Source organism: Trifolium pratense, linkage group LG2 (genome assembly GCF_020283565.1).
Source record: "Trifolium pratense cultivar HEN17-A07 linkage group LG2, ARS_RC_1.1, whole genome shotgun sequence".
In the NCBI taxonomy this organism is placed as follows: domain Eukaryota; kingdom Viridiplantae; phylum Streptophyta; class Magnoliopsida; order Fabales; family Fabaceae; genus Trifolium; species Trifolium pratense.
The window spans coordinates 11674850-11691950 of NC_060060.1; the positions used below are offsets into that span (position 1 = coordinate 11674850).

Sequence of the window (17101 nt, forward strand, 5' to 3'; positions counted from 1 at the left end):
TTTAACATTTAATGATACAAAAATTTAATGCTTAAAAAGTTAAAATTTAATGCTTCAACATTTAATACTTTCTATTTTTATTTCCTTAACATGTGTCATTGGTGCACATGTTAACATTTATAAGTTAATTTTCATAGTTTAATCGTGCTTTTCTTTTTTCAATCATAAAAACTTTGTCTACTTGTCTACAAATGATGGTGTGTCTCAACCGAAGAAGTAGTAGTAATATGAAAGAATGAAAACATTGCATGATTAAAAAGTGGTTGGCATAGTGAGAAAAATAAAGACGTTTTGTCTTGTCTTAACCATATAGGCTTGGTAATATATCATTCAATTCATTCATTCTTTTTCTTTTGTTCATGTCGTTGAATCAATCTTAAATGCAGTCGGTGCACGTAGGTAATTACGGTGTTTAAACATGTTTGTCCTTTGTCATGGTAGCATTGGGCACTTAATAGAAAAAGGGATGTCTTCTAATGTCAATGGTTAATAATTACTATCATAACGTACGGGTTCATAAATTTTGATTTAATGGAGAAAAATTATTGATATAAAACATAAACTAATGTTTTTTCTCCGATCCTTAATATAAGATAAAGTTTATTTTTAGATATATTGTGGACTAGATGCATTAATGATATGTTAATCACGTTAAAAATATTTTTAATGAGTAGTATGTAGTTAGTTAAACAACCATTTGATTGAATTGAGTAGATAGTTTTTTTTTTTTTACTAAAAAGTAGATAGTTAATTTAATGAAAAATATTAGTTAGTATATCACGACACTAAGTTAAGGAAAATATATCTTAAGATTTGTGTAGTCAAACTCTTAAAAATGTAAAATTCGTTACACTATAGTTAGCATGATCCCAATTTAATTTACACTTAAAATTGTGGTTAATTTAGCTATATGATTATCTATAATTTCACAATTTTAAATGTGATTTAAACTAATCATCTATTAGTTCACATTTTAAAATTAATCGGTTTTGATTTCTCCTTCATATTTTTGGGCTTAAAATTGATAATGTGACATTTTTATTGACGTGATATATAATTTAATGATGTAGAATAATATGGGTAAATTAATTATTTACATTTTATTAATTAAATAATAAAAATGAATAACTTTTGAAGTTAAAACTAAATTTTTTAGGAGGTCCAAAAAGAATTTTGAAATGTAAGGTCGAATTTTATGTGTGGTTAATGGGGAGACCAAAACTATAATTAAGTCTTTGTGGGTGGGATGGGTAGCTCAATTGGTTAAACTAGTTGAGCTAAGGGTTAACGAGTATGAGGTTTAGGGTTCAAGTCCTGACAAAGGAAAAAAAACTAACATAACATTGTAATACTAACAACTAACATTGCTTATAAAAAAATAATTAAGTCTTGGTTTTATTATAATTTTTTGTCGTCAACGAAATGGTAAATATCACATGAAACTGTCTCGTGAGCTTAACTCAATTGGCAGAGACATTGTATTTTATATGCAGGGAGCTGGGGTTCGAACTCCGGTAATCATTTGTATCCACCTTAAGGGTGGAATTTCTATTCACAATTCAAGATACCACAAATATTCAACCTATTAATACTTTTAATTTTTATCAGTTGAACTAAAACATACTCCCTCCAATCTTTTTTTTTTTTTGAAAGTACAAATGGTACTACACCCACAATTTGGGATTAAGTACAAGGGGTACTTGGCCCGAAAGTTCAAAGCGCGAGCAAAAAACCACTCACTACCTACGAATACAATCCATAGGATATGTTTTTCATTCATATAGAGAACATACACAACCCATCTTTTTATCAACCAGCCACTTCCATGAAGTAAAGATGATACGATCTAGAACATCATCCACCACCGGCACTTGTGAGTTAAAAACCAAATCATTTCTAACTTTTCAAATAGCTCACACCACCACATGCCACACTGCAAGAAGACCTTCAAGTCTTTTGCCGCCCCCCTCCCCAAGCAAAATCTTCAGAATATCTCAACTGGATCTCTTGGTACCACCACATTCAAACCAAACCACCTAAATGTATTCGGTTCAAATTTAAACTAAATACATTTTGATTTTGAAACGAGTACTAATGGATTAGAATTTATTCTAACTAAGCTATAAAATTTGTAATATGTTTTAGAAATGCACTTGCACATATAGTGACAAAGTTGAATTGGTCAAATGTTTATGACTTGGAAAACAGAGCTCTTGGAAAGCTATGATTAATATAGGTAAGTGACAAATAATATGACTGAAACTGAAAAAACATACTTGGAGCATCATGCGGCCACGTTTTCATTCAGAACCCGCGCGTGAGCAATGATTGAGACCCCTCTTAATTCATTTTCTCAACTCATTCATTTATTGACACATTTTTTTACACATGCATTTAAATGAGCTTAGCTATAGTAACTACTAACTAGTTCATCACTTCATCTGCATGCGACTGTTCCCATGCAGTTACTGCACTTTTGAACTTTGAAGGTTAATTTGTTTGTTTTTGCTTTGTTCTTACAGTTGAATATGAATATACCTATGTGTGTCAGTACATTTACATTCAAACACCTCGTTTGTGTCAAAACACATTAAAAAGTTTGGTACATGGTTGGTGGTGTTGCTAGCTGTGCAATTGTGGACCAGATTGTTATTATTGGAGTGTAAGCATCGCATGGCAGATTATAATCAAAGCACTGTGCTTACACTGTGCAACATATGGGTTTATTTCCTTCTTTCTGTCTTGTATGCATGCTTGCTAGTTGCTACTGTCTTCACATTTTTCTAGTCAAACACCTACTCCTAGTATGTACTCCTCCTAAGTTTAAAATGCAGCCAAATTCAAAGTTTAAGAGATGTACTACTCCGGTTTTGAATATAAGTAAAAAAAATAGGTTTCTAAGTGCTGGGAAGTTCAGGGGAGCTCGGGAGAAATAATGTGTCAATGTTCCAGGACCATAAGAGAGGGAGACGTCACATCTCAACCCAAAACCTTAAGGTATTAGATTAATGAGTCATCTCTCTTATAAACCCAACATTCTTCTCATACATAGTCGATGTGAGACTTAACCACTCATACATGAAACCAAACATTCTCCCCCAAGTGTGAGTTCCCCCACATACTATAGTTGATCCAAACCAGGATCCCCTCATGCTCCCCCCACCAAGCCGAACCTAGGCTCTGATACCGCTGTTGGGGAGTCCGGGGGAGCTCATGAGAAACAATGGGCCAATGTTCCATGACCACAAGAGAGGGAGACGCCACATCCAAACCCAAAACTTTAAGGTATTAGGTTAATGTGTCATCTCTCTTATAAACCCAACATTCGTCTTATACATAGTCGATGTGAGACTTAACCACTCAAACTTGAAACCCAACACTAACTTCATTGAATATAAAACATGTATCCGACTCATTTGGTCTAGATACATGCTTGATCAAATGAACTGAAAAGTTTTTTTTTTATTTATATTAAAATTAAAGAGACTAAATTGTTGTGGCAAATGTGAGTTAAGTCTCACATTGCTTAGAAAAGTAGAGGTTGAACACTTTATAAGTGAGAGGACCCATAAACCTAACACCTTAATATTTTGGGTTAAAGTGTGGTGTCCAACTCACTTGAGAGTTGTTCTTAAGCCCAATGTGGATGATCCCTCGGCTGTCTCATCGTGATGACCCAACAGTGGTATCAGAGCGATGGTTCGACGAAGAGTTGAACTGACTCCTTGTATCGAAAGTCTTCCTAACAAAGGTGGTCAAGCGATGAGTCTCGTTGAGCAGTGTGGCTAACGGGCGGTACAACTCACACTTGAGGGAGAGATTATTGTGGCAAGTGTATGAGTTAAATCTCAAATTGCTTAGAAAAGTGGAGGTTAAACACTTTATAAGTGAGAGAATTCATAAATCTAACAAATTAAGGTTTTATGTTAAAGTGTGGTGTTCAACTCACTTGTAGAATCGTTGTTTTCGTGTAATAGTAGATTATGTGTTCCCATAGCTAGTCTCTTTTCCTAATAGTAGTATTCTCTATTCACAAACGTCACGTCATCCACACGTGTGGTCCCGCCACGTTGATTCTTCATGATAGCCTCGTGGTTGCAATGATTGGCCATGCTGGCCACCCGCACGAGTGGCTCGGTTATGGGCCTTTCATTTTTCGAGTAGTATAACTATACACCACCAACCATTTTGTTTTTACACCTCTAACCTCCAAACATAACCTACATTAATATTTAAGAGGGAAATTCTATTTCTAGCTAATGCTCAAAAACTATTGTTTAATGGTTTTTTAAAAAATATTTATTTATTCAATGATAAATTTAAATTGTTTTAAGGGTTAACTATATTTTTCTTTTATCGTAAGATTAAATATGTTTTTAGTCCTCTAAATAAATAAATAAAATTATTTTTAGTCTCTAAAAAATCCCTCTAAATTTTCAGTTTTAAATTTTAGTCTCTCTTTTTTTATAAAAGTTCATACAACATGTTAGAAATGGCTTATTTTGATGACATTTCTTTATTAAGACCCTAAAATAACATTAGTTTAATTATTTAACTATTTAACTTTTATTAAAAAAATTAATCTTTAATTTGAAGTTACAAATAAATTAACAAAAATTAAAGATTAAATAGTTAAATTATTAAATTAATTATATTATAAGGTCTAATAATGACATATTTTCAAAATAAGTAATTTTGAATATGATATGTGAAAGGGTTTAGACACATAGCCTCAAATTCTCCGAATTGTAAATCCATCACAATCTTTTTTTTTTGGTAATCAATCCATCACAATCTTTAAAGGAACAGTACAAGAAATCTCCGAGAACAAGAGGAATTGATATATTAATGACACATTTGAAGAAGAGATTGTGAGGCAATATATGACAAATAATATGTTTCTACTCACAGTTTCCACTATTAATTGTTGTTTCTTAGTTAGAACTTTAGAAGAAACATGCACACATCAATAATAACTAAAAAAAACCACATATAACACATACTATATTCCACACTCACTACACCTAGCAAGGCAAGATTTGTGGATTTGGATTTTGTTCAACTAGTTTTGTATAGTCCTCGCTCTTTTTTTAAATCTAATGGTGGATTGAATCATAAAGTAAAAAAAAAACACATATAAGGAGAGAGAAAAACAAGTAAATAAATGACTGGAATTAAGACAGAATGACAACAATAGAGAATGTACAGAAGATGATCCAAATCAAAGATTTTTGATGTGATTAATAGTGGAAATTGTGAAAATAGAGGAAAAATTAAAGTTTTCAACAAAGGAGCACCCACATTTACACAAGCTTCAAATTAAGGCTCAACAAGGATAATGCGGTAAAATCATCTAAATGTTGTCTTGTATCTTTCTCTATTGGTACAAGGTACAAAGACAAGGTACTGTTTCTATGGATGCTTGCTACCATATTGGGAGATCTTGGCAATATGATTGTCACGTCTTATGCGATTATGTCAATATACTTACACTTTTGTGAAGGGCCAAGTTAAAATATAGTTCCAAATTTTGCATAAAAAATTGAAGGTTTGAGCATATATGATGGCTGAAAAACTGAGATTCAATTTTTAGAAGAAGATTGAATGCTACAATTCATCCTAATTTTATGTATACCTTCTCAGCTCTTTTGCAATGTTTGTAATTATTATGTGTAGCTAAAGTTTTGTCTTATCTTATTTTATATATTATAATAATAGTAGACGATCTTTTTTTAAAAAAAAAAAAATAGAACTGAATATTGAACTGAAGATCGAACATACAACATCTAGTATACTATCAAAATCTCTCACTATTAGACAAAATATAGTTGCTTAGTAGATGATATTCTTTAGATCTACTTGAACTATATGTTGAAGTCATATGCAATTAAAAGTCTAGAATTATTATATTTTGGTCATTTATGAATTTAACTGAAGAAATAATTCACTATTATTAACGCTAAATTTTGTGACTTCATCAAGAATAACTATTAATTACTTGATTAATTTAGACATATTCAATTATGTTAATGTGATTTTAAGAAATTAACGTTCATTTATGCATTGATAATATTAGTTCACCTTAAGATATTGGAGAACTATGAAGGGGTTTTTGAATCGGGACATTTGTCTTAATCTATTTTGCTAATTTATCGTGATTCTAGATAATTAATTGCATGAGGTAGATTTTTAACGCCAAGTGCAAAGGTCTTAGTTTAATTGGCGATGTTTGAAGGGGAGGGTATTGTGACAAGAATTAAGTATTAATTAATAGTTTATTTTATGTCATTTTATTTTTTTATCCTTTAGGATTGTATTTAAAGAGATTGTGCCTCACTTTGAAAAGCAATCAACAAATCAATCAACAAATGAACAAACATCTCTTCTTACAAAAACTCTTATTCTATTCTCACGTAGTTTCTCATTTGTACCGAATTATATTCAATTCATTAGAATTCCTACTTTGAAACTTGATTCTATCGGTTTCGTCCCTAGAATTTAATTTACCCGTTACAATTGGTATCAGAGCCAGTTAGATCCTTGGGTACCGGGACCGAACGCCGAAATTGTTAGACTAGACGTTATGACCAAGATTCGAACTCGGACTTCATCACTTACTTTGTGTGTGTAAATTTATGATGGTTTTGTCATTTTCATCTATTATTAAAAAAAATTGAACATTAATTCTTTCAAATATGATGATACAGGATAATTTATCAACAACTTGTATTATCCAAAAAAAAAATTTCTTGGATTTTTTTTCACCACCGGTATCTGGTCCATCGAACCGTCTAATCTGATGCCCCTCCCGTTCGCAAATTAAATCATAATGCTCCTTATCAAGTCTGACGCCAATCTTCATCATTAGACCGACTAACAATTGGTTAAACTACTTGAATTTAGTCACTTAATTATCCATCACATAATTTCTAGCAACCAGATAAAAACGGAAGAACTGATTAAAACCTTTTGGATCCTTGTCTGGAAATTTTAGCTCATCTTATCTCCAAAAGGGCGGCGATATTTTCTGCCGTAATTCCACAAACATATAAATCCAAGCCCATTAGATCACTTTTTTTTTTTTTGGTACATTATTAGATCACTTTCTAATTGACTAAGTTATTTTTTTTTGGTAACATTAGTAATTGACTAACTTAATTATCCACTCATTTAGTCATTTCAGAAAGAAGAAAAATAAAAACACCAAATAGACGAACTAATAAAAAAAGCATACACAAACAAAAAGACAAGGTGTCTCACATTAATCTTTGCATGCGTTGAATTGAACTTCTCTATAAAGATCAGAACAGGGGAAACAGAAAAAAGTGAACCACATAAAATAAAAATAAATATAAAGAAAGAAGACTTTTTTTAAGGTTTAAATATAATGTTTTGTTTGGGTTCAATAGGTAGTACTCCTACGTCACATTTTATAAAACTTCATTCGACTAAATGTATTATGCATATGTTTTGTTTTGACCTATTTTTCTAAAAGTATATAAATGTAAATATTATCATACAATATCTTGTTTGATTTGTTTCGATGAATATTTTCAAAATATCAAATTTTTATAATTTTTATTAATAGAGAATTAAAGATATTCATAATCAAAATTATGTATTGACATACAAGCAGTGGTCAACGAGATCTTATATTTTTGGGACGGAGGGAGTAATATTTTTTTAGTAGTTTAGTAGCTAAATTTTTTTTTTAAAAGTGAATACACTATAACTCAAAACCTTAAAGTGTTGGGTTTATGGGTCATCTGACTTTATAAAGTGTTCAACCTTCACTTTTTTTAAGTAACGTGGAACTTAACTCAATCACATTTGTCACAATAATTTCTCCCTCAAGTGTGAGTCCTTCAATTGTTGATGTTCACTCTCAAGCAGAAGCTTTTTCATCCACATACACTTGTACCGCCATTGCCTCTACTTCAACGGGACACGCCGCCTATCACCTTCGTCAGGAAGACTTTTGATATAAGGAGCTGGTCGAAACATTCATCGAACCATCAGCTCTAATACCATATTGAGTCAGGAGGGGACAGTCAGGGAATCATCCTTATTGGGCTTAAGAACAACTATACAAATGAGTTGGACGCAACACTTTAACCCAAAACCTTCATATTGTTTAGAAAATTGGACGTTGCGCATTTTATAAGTGAGATGACTCATAAATCTAACATCTTAATATTTTGGGTTACATCCTATAGCGGTACATGGCTCAATGAATTATGACTATAAATATCTGTTTTTGAATTTTCCTCAACCGAACTCAAACAAAAAAATTACCGGAGTTAAAAAAGTTAAAAAAATGATATATTTAGAGGACCAAACCTCATATTTATTTATTTTTAAAAAATGTAGAATTGGTTTTTAAGTATAAACTAGATTTAATTAGCAAAGTGCACTGTTTTTCCATAGTGTAAAGCCAATTTTGCTACTACTTTCCGTTTTTTTCTTTATTTTTATTGCTTTAAAGACAGAACAGAAGCTTATAAAAGCACCCTCTATTGGCTTCACACTTTCATTGAAACCACTTGCTTCATTGAATTTTATTACTTCACAAAATGGAACATCTTTGTAAAACTAAAAAACCCTTTTCTAGTACCTCTTTTCTTATATAAGAATTACCAATTTTTTTTTTTTGTTTTGCTTAGAACAAAGTACAAACATAAATTAAGACCAAACAATTAAGGTTTAGCTCCATGTCTGACTCAGACATAACTTTCTATTTTCTTTCATCAATTCTTTCTCTTCTTTTCATCTTCATTTTCATTCTCATCAAAAGAAAACATGCCAAACCCAAGCTTAATCTTCCACCAGGAAAAATGGGTTTGCCTTTTATTGGAGAAACATTTGGTTACTTGAAACCTTATTCTGCCACAACAATAGGTGAATTCATGGAACAACACATAGCAAGGTATAATTTCTAATAAAAATCTCTTTTTTAGAGAAACAAAAATGACCCCTTTTCTTCTTTTTTCAAGAAATTTTTTATTAATCGGTGACGCTAATGACCATTTTACAATCATGCCGACAGTATTTGAACTCGGTAGTCGGTAACTTGAAGTTATAAGCTAAACTGATACCACTGAACTAACACCTCAAGTTATATGCAGGTATGGTAAAATTTACAAGTCAAAATTGTTTGGGGAACCAGCAATAGTTTCAGCAGATGCAGGATTGAATAGGTTCATATTACAAAATGAAGGAAAATTATTTGAGTGTAGTTATCCTAGAAGCATTGGTGGAATACTTGGAAAATGGTCTATGTTAGTTTTGGTTGGTGACATGCATAGAGACATGCGTGTTATATCACTCAATTTTTTGAGTCATGCTAGACTTAGAACACATCTATTGAAAGAGGTTGAGAAACATACACTTCTTGTTTTAAGTTCTTGGAAGGAAAAATCCACATTTGCAGCTCAAGATGAAGCTAAAAAGGTATTAGCCTTATGTTTTGTATCACGATTGATATACCAGAATCACAGTAACTTACCGTAATTTTGCAGAAGCTATAGAGTGTAGCTTTTGGAAAATTACGGTGGATCACCGTGATTCTGACATATCCACCGTGATACCAAACATGTATTTAGTAGTTTATTTTGATTTTTAGTAGAATTGTTTTTGATGTTTTTTCAATAGATAAACTAAAGTTTTTTTTGGCTTAAATTGCAGTTCACATTTAATTTGATGGCAGAACATATTATGAGTTTGCAACCTGGGAAAATAGAGACAGAGAAATTAAAAAAAGAGTATGTTACTTTCATGAAAGGAGTTGTATCACCACCATTGAATTTTCCTGGAACTGCATACTGGAAAGCATTAAAGGTAATGATGATAATGATGACACTTTCTTTTTTTAATAATTTAGACAGCCTCATTTGTTACTCTACCATTATATTTAGCGCACGTATCAGTGAGTTTGACAAAATTACAGTGTTACCGTAGTTTTCTCATATGAATCCAAATAGAGTTTAATTTTTGTTTTTAATGTTTAATTGTATTTTATAGTCTAGGTGCACAATATTGAAGTTCATAGAGGGGAAAATGGAAGAAAGGATGAAAAGAATGAAAGAAGGAAATGAAAATTTGGAGGAAGATGATCTTTTGAATTGGGTTTTGAAACATTCAAATCTTTCAACAGAGCAAATTCTTGACTTGATTCTTAGTTTACTCTTTGCTGGTCATGAAACTTCTTCTGTTTCTATAGCTCTTGCTATTTACTTTCTTCCTGATTGTCCTCAAGCTATACAACAATTAAGGGTAAGCAAGTACAAACATTAATGATGTTAGATACAATGAATATTATTATTAATTTTTTATATTATTATTCTAAAAAATATATCTACATATTCTCTCACTTCAGCTTCTAATTTATAATACAGTAATCTACAAAAAAATAAATTAAAATTTTATTGTATTAATTATTTTTTGTTGAAAAACAATAGGAAGAACACAGAGAAATTGCCAGAGCTAAAAAGCAAGCAGGGGAAACAGAATTGACTTGGGAAGACTACAAAAAAATGGAATTTACTCACTGTGTAAGTCATATATGATAAATACAGTAAATTAGAAGGGTCTTCTTGTCCTTTTTTTTCTTTTTATTAAATACATATAAGCATTGTTATTATTTTATTTTGGTGAAATAGTCAAGTGGCTAGAGTTTTACTTTTTAAGATGAATAAATTGAAATATCAAAATTCGAACTTCAGTCCTTCATATTTCATGCAATATTTTTATCAACTGAGTTATGCTCACAAACACAGCATTGTTATTACTAACAATGAAAGAATATGAATATTATATTAGATGACAAAGCCCCTCTAAAGTGTTTGCAACAGAACATCATTATTGGTTAAAAAAATGAAGAAAAATAGATAATCTTTACGTAAAGTGAGAATTAGATTATATTTAAGCATGTATTAAAGTGTATATATGCATAACATAACATTATTAGTTGCTAATTTTTTTACAGGTTGTGAACGAGACACTAAGGCTAGGAAATGTTGTGAGGTTCCTTCATAGGAAGGCTCTTAAAGATGTTCGGTACAAAGGTAGTACATTAAAAGCATATAATATATAAATAGTACTATAAATTCATTTTTAGTAGTAAGATCAAAATCTCTTTTATAAGAAAAAGGAATAGAGAATAGTTATAGTAAAGTGAAATTTGTTTTTGTGTTTGAAAAAGGTTATGATATTCCATGTGGGTGGAAAGTCCTTCCGGTCATTGCAGCCGTGCATTTGGATCCATTACTTTTTGACCAACCTCAACACTTTAATCCATGGAGATGGCAGGTTAGTTCTTAAATGCGCCGAGTCTGGTTCTCAGTAGTCAGTAATCCCAGCATTTACATACCGACTATGTGAATGCAGAGATTGACTAAATTATTTTATTTTAAAGCATGCATTGTATCATTATTATGCATCTTTCTTTTTTTTTCCCTTCTTTTTTAAAGCCAAAGCTTAATTAATTAAAAATCTATATATATAAATAAATATTGTAATTATTAAGAAAAGGGGGGAAAAAGAATAATGATTGGTAGGGGTCCCCAAGCACTTAAAATTGTTGTTGTGGTGGAACCCAACTTGGGCTTTCCTTTGGAGGTGTGGTTGTGAACAAAATTTGGTTCACTTTTAAAAGTTTGAGAAATTTGCCAAAAATGTAACTTAGTATTGAGATTTTTAGCTTCTTTAAGTTATCTTCCTAATTTGAAGAACACAATGAATTTTTATGGTTGGCACTTCAGAATCAGACCTAACATAACGTACACACATTGCACGGCTTTGACAAACACAAATGAAAATAACGTTGATATTTGATCATTGTTAATGTTGACTTGGTCCTATAGCTATTTAGCACATTTTTTATTCATCACAAGTGCACATGCTACTCCCCTAATAATTACTATAAATTATTCTATGATGGGTCAACATTTAGATGAATAATTAATTAATTAATTAGCTAATCTATTGATACACCACCCTCAACCAATGCTTATTGTTCAAGGAATGATTAGAGTTCATGGAGTAAAAATTATCTTAAAATATTAATCATTTATTTTATTTGTAATAAAACATGTATAATAATTCAATTGTGAAGAAAAGACTCATCTTGAGTATGTAATAAGTTCCTCAACAGAAATTAATTATCGCTAACGCTAGTAAAAAAATTGTACATAAAATAAAATTATATACAAGTTTTTTTTATTGCACTATGAATTTATGTTTGATTTTTATTTAGTAGTTTATGTTTATTAGAAGTCAACTATCACAATAAAGGATCAAACGGGGTCCATTCCATGCATGTGCTTATAAAGTTCCAATTTTGAATTTAGGTTTTTACTTTTTAGGCTTAACCCAACTCAAAAAAAATAGTTCAAAAGGTGAATATTACACAAGTCCTATAAAGAATTTATTAAAAACAAGAGTCCTACCAAGACTTTTACTTTAAGCATATATCTCAAAAGAGAATTTGGTTCAATAATTTTATTGAGTATAACTCAAACCCAAACTCAAAAATTAAAAGCCATAACTTAGAATTTGAGGGTATAAAACTATGAACTTAAATTGTATGCTCAATGACCTCACACAATTACATGATCCATAGTTCGATCGAAATCAAATATTTTAAATGGCTAGCTAAAATAAATAGAATTAATACATATTTAAAATTTAGGCCATATAATCTTAATCATACGGTTATATATTCTATGAATGTGTGCAATTCGGGTCGGGTTCATAAAACTATACATATTCAAAATTATAGTAAGAAAATGCAGAGAAAAATAATAATATTTCTTATATAGGCACGATCTTAAATGATTTTCATTTTACAAAAATTAAAAAAAGTAATTAAAAAGATAATAAAATAATGTGACTAAATTATTTTACATTTAAGAACGATCTGGATCAGTCGAAGGATGCTGAAGTGTCATGATCGGCGACGGGTACGTTGTAAACAGTAGTACTACGGATGTAGGTCCCAAAAGATGTTATGATGATGAGCAAGCATGGTTCTTTTGTGAACGTGTGGGTTAGTTTCCAGGTCACTAATTAATGCCCATGTGGAAAGTGGGCCTATCAATTGCACGTGCATATATGCCTTTTTTCTTTAATTCATTTTTTCATTATGGTCCTAACTCACTTACGAAGTTACGACGTGTCAAGTGTTGTGAGGAAGAATTTTTTTAAAAAATTCCAAATAATATTTAGATGGAAATAGATTTTCTTGGTGAATGCATGTTTGTTTACTTGAAAAAAAAATTGATAAATTAGAAAGAACAAAAAAAACACTCAAAAAAGAGAGAAAAGGGTAAGTAAATATCTAAGATTAATGTAACATGATCAATATGAGTTTTTTTGACAACATGATCAATATGAGTTAAAATTCCTTTAATTTAACATTATACTTTTTGATTAACACAGTTGACTGTTTCACGTATGCCGATGCATAATTTTGATGATTAACATTTTTAATTGTATAATAGTAAAAATTATAAAAATTTGATATTTTAAAAATGTTCATCGAGACAAATCAAACATCTTATATGCTAATGTTTATTTTTGTTTATTAGTAGAAAAATAAGGTTAAAACAGCATATATGAAAAGTGCACAACAGTCAACTGTATCAATCAAATTGGGACGGAGGAGTACAAAATTTACTATCGTTTTGTATTTTTCCTCTAAATTTAATACGACGATCTCTCTTCTAGTCTCTTACTCTCTTTAGCGAAATAACCGACACTTCATCCATATTTTTTTAGGTTACTGTATTAAACTAATCTCCTTTTAAAAAAAATTATTAGATATATAAAGTGGATTGTCTATATTAGTTTAGCTCAATTGGTAGAAACGTTACATTATATATGTAGGGTTGAAATTCGAATTTCGGACATGTCACTTATTCATTTCAAAGGTAAAAAATTTAGTCACTAAGTTACTTAGCAAAAAGAATAGATTATGCTCTTCCAACTCCATAAGTAATTGTTACAAAATCGAATCTCCAACAACTTATTTAGTCGATTAAATCTCTTATAACTTAGAACTAACTATTTTGATTTATTTATTACATTACTTTAAATTAGTGTTGAATACCGTATCGAACATACACATACATATGTAGCCAAGTGGGAAGAGTGACCAATTTATAGATAACACAATTATGATTGTTTGCGACAAGTACCGTAGTCCGCTCCAACACCAGAAATCATCAATCTTATACTATTATTTATCCTTAGCCTCGAGATGTTAGATGTGGCCACGCTTTCATGTGTCATGATTTGATGTTGTATTCTTAATTTCTACTACTACTACTACCTTTTTTAATAATGTTAGTATAAAAACCATTTGATATTGATATGCATATCCACTAGAAATAGACACTTATTCAAATCATTGTTTTTTCACATCATTACTATGTCACTACTCCATGAACTAGGATTACTAAGTTTACGTATTCACACAGTCAGTCATATTAGTAGTAGTTAAATTAAAATCGAGTGGTGTGAATTTTAAACTCAAATAATTTACATCATTTGATCTCAGTTTAACAAGCAATATGTGTCTTACTACATGTGAATGCAAAACCTACGATCGCATGGAATCCAAATTCGTAATACATGTCATGTTTACAATGTTAACATAATATATGTTAGTTAGTACTATTATTTTAATTGACAATGATGTTGATATTGGTGGTGCAGAACAATGGTAATCATGGAAATTGTCCAAACTCAAGCACATCTTGCAATAATAATTTCTTACCATTTGGGGGAGGACCACGACTATGCGCAGGATCAGAATTAGCTAAGCTTGAAATGGCTGTTTTCATCCACCATCTCATCCTTAATTACAATTGGGAATTGCTTGATAATAAAGATCAAGCTTTTGCCTACCCTTTTGTCGATTTTCCTAAAGGCCTACAAATTAGAGTCCAAGCCCATTCTTTAATATGAATTAAGTCCAATTAGTTAGATCACCCACTCTATAAAGGAGAAAATTACCACATGACAATGCTACCTACTATATAGCCTTCGGTTGTATATTTGGAAGAATTTGGATATCATGCTATACGCAATTACAGATCTAGGTTATCTGATCTCAAATTAACGTTTGTAATGCCATGCTACCTATTGATTGTGTAATATGAGTCGTTCAATCTCCGATTAATAGGCGGGATTTAAAATTTGGTGTGACCATTACATCAGGCAATCTAAGTTCGATTTGGAGATCATTTCAAGGCATCACATTTGAACCAATCAAGTTATTTTTTGCTCTAGAAGTTCACACACGTGTGAAGGGAGGGAGAAGGAAAAAATCCAATTGAAGTACAATGGCATGTCAATATGACCACTTCATTTATCTGTTTCTTTCTACCTCTAGGCTGTATTAGGTTTTTAATGGTAGCTAGTCCACCTACATTGTACATTTTTATATATTCCAAAAGACTAGGACGAGTGAATATTTATTCATTTGTATTATTGTTATTATTTCAGTACTGTAATCTACTATTCTTACTATATATAAAGATTCAATTATCTTTTGTGTAGATTTTTTTTTAAGTAACTTAATGACTAAAATTTTTACCTTAAAACTGAATAAGTGGAATGTTCGGGATTCGAACTCCAACTCCTGCACATAAAATACAATGTCTCTACCTCAAGGTGACATCTTTTGTGTAGAATTTGTAATTAATAAAAGTGTATACTATTTGTCAAAAATAAAAGTGTAAACCTAATCCGAGTTTATAAAAGTTTTACATTAGAGAGTGTGTTCTTAACGATCTTTATGTCAATGGTGTTTCCACTATTAATTAGTCAAATTACTTGTGGTCATTTCTTTTATAGAAGTGTCTATAATATGACTTTGTTTTCTCCTCAAAACAAAGTGGGCATCAGTGCTTACACAACTCTTAGTGAAGGTCAACTATGTGTATAGGGATGTCAATTTGTATCCGTTAGTGGAGATTTTTGTGGGAATTGTCTTATTTTCCCCAAAAGGCAATTGAGGAAGAGGATGGAAATCATATTGCGGTGGTTGTGATGTGACCATCAACTTGTAAGTAAACAAAAAACAAAATATCTCTTATTATTAAAGTCAATGTTGTCCCCATGAGTTTAGCTCATCAGTTGGTAGGGATATCGCACTACATGTGCAGGAGTTGGGCTTCGAATTTCGGACACGACGCTTATTCACATTTAAGGTGAAATTTCTAGTCACTCGGCTACTTAACCACAAAAAAAGTCAACTTTAAAGTCTTGTATTTATAAATAGACCAGATTAACATTTAAGCACATTTATTTTTTATTATTTTTTTATCAAATAGCATAATGACTAGATATTACACGCTTAAAATGGATAAGTGAGATTACCGCAGTTCAAACTCCGGTCCCTGTATATATAATATAACATCCTTGCCAATTGAGCTTGAGCTAAGCTTAAGTTACAAATTAAGCACACTTACTAATTTGGCATGTATGTGCATGCTTGAACCGTGAATAGCGCAAGATCACAAAGTTGTAGATAGAGCTTCCTTGTTAGGCTAACTTTCGCTTTCTAATCTTCTTGTATTCCTTTTGATGCACCTTCGTCCTCTCAATATCTATGGTCTACATGTACGCACGTTTGTAGATCCACACCAAGGTCTAGGACTTATTAAGACAAATCTAACCGTACCTCCTTTTAAATCACAACAAAATTCAAAAATTGGCCGACTCAATCCTTTGTCATAAATTTGAGAGTTTGTCATCCATTTATGTTTCAGAAGACTCGAAAAATTAGTCTCTACACTGTGCCTAAAAAATTGTATATAATTTTTTCTTCACCACCGGTATTCGGCCCATTGGGCCACCTAATCTGGTTCGAAGTTAGTTCTGTTCTCAAGTGATTTCAGACTCTTTCTGATCGTAGTTTCGGAGGATCAAACTGTGATTTTTCCTACCAAGTTTAACGTCAATCATCAATCACTGAATCAACTAACGATTGGTATAATTATTTTTATCATATTGATGTTAATATATCAGTATTGGTGTCATATTTGATTGATTTGAATTACACTATTATAGTATTTCATTATCAAAGTCTCGTTCA

The 17101-nt window shown here is 31.1% G+C and overlaps 1 protein-coding gene across 1 annotated transcript; it reads left to right on the forward strand.

Annotated features, from left to right (window-relative positions):
• The first annotated feature begins 8358 nt into the window (after positions 1-8358).
• On the forward strand, positions 8359-15560 carry LOC123908684 (cytochrome P450 90B1-like). Its single transcript, XM_045959397.1, has 8 exons — positions 8359-8926; positions 9126-9450; positions 9685-9837; positions 10021-10272; positions 10458-10550; positions 10985-11063; positions 11201-11307; positions 14716-15560. Exons 1-8 carry the CDS (start codon positions 8712-8714, stop codon positions 14965-14967), a joined length of 1476 nt encoding a protein of 491 aa, XP_045815353.1. The 5' UTR covers positions 8359-8711; the 3' UTR covers positions 14968-15560.
• The last annotated feature ends 1541 nt before the right edge of the window (positions 15561-17101 follow it).

What these genes read in the sequence shown, in the direction of transcription:
- LOC123908684 (XM_045959397.1), top strand. Translation starts at nt 8,712, where the DNA reads ATGTCTGACTCAGACATAACTTTCTATTTTCTTTCATCAATTCTTTCT. An exon ending in CATACTGGAAAGCATTAAAG is followed by an intron (nt 9,838 to 10,020) that starts GTAATGATGATA and finishes TGTATTTTATAG; the next exon opens with TCTAGGTGCACAATATTGAA. An exon ending in AAATGGAATTTACTCACTGT is followed by an intron (nt 10,551 to 10,984) that starts GTAAGTCATATA and finishes ATTTTTTTACAG; the next exon opens with GTTGTGAACGAGACACTAAG.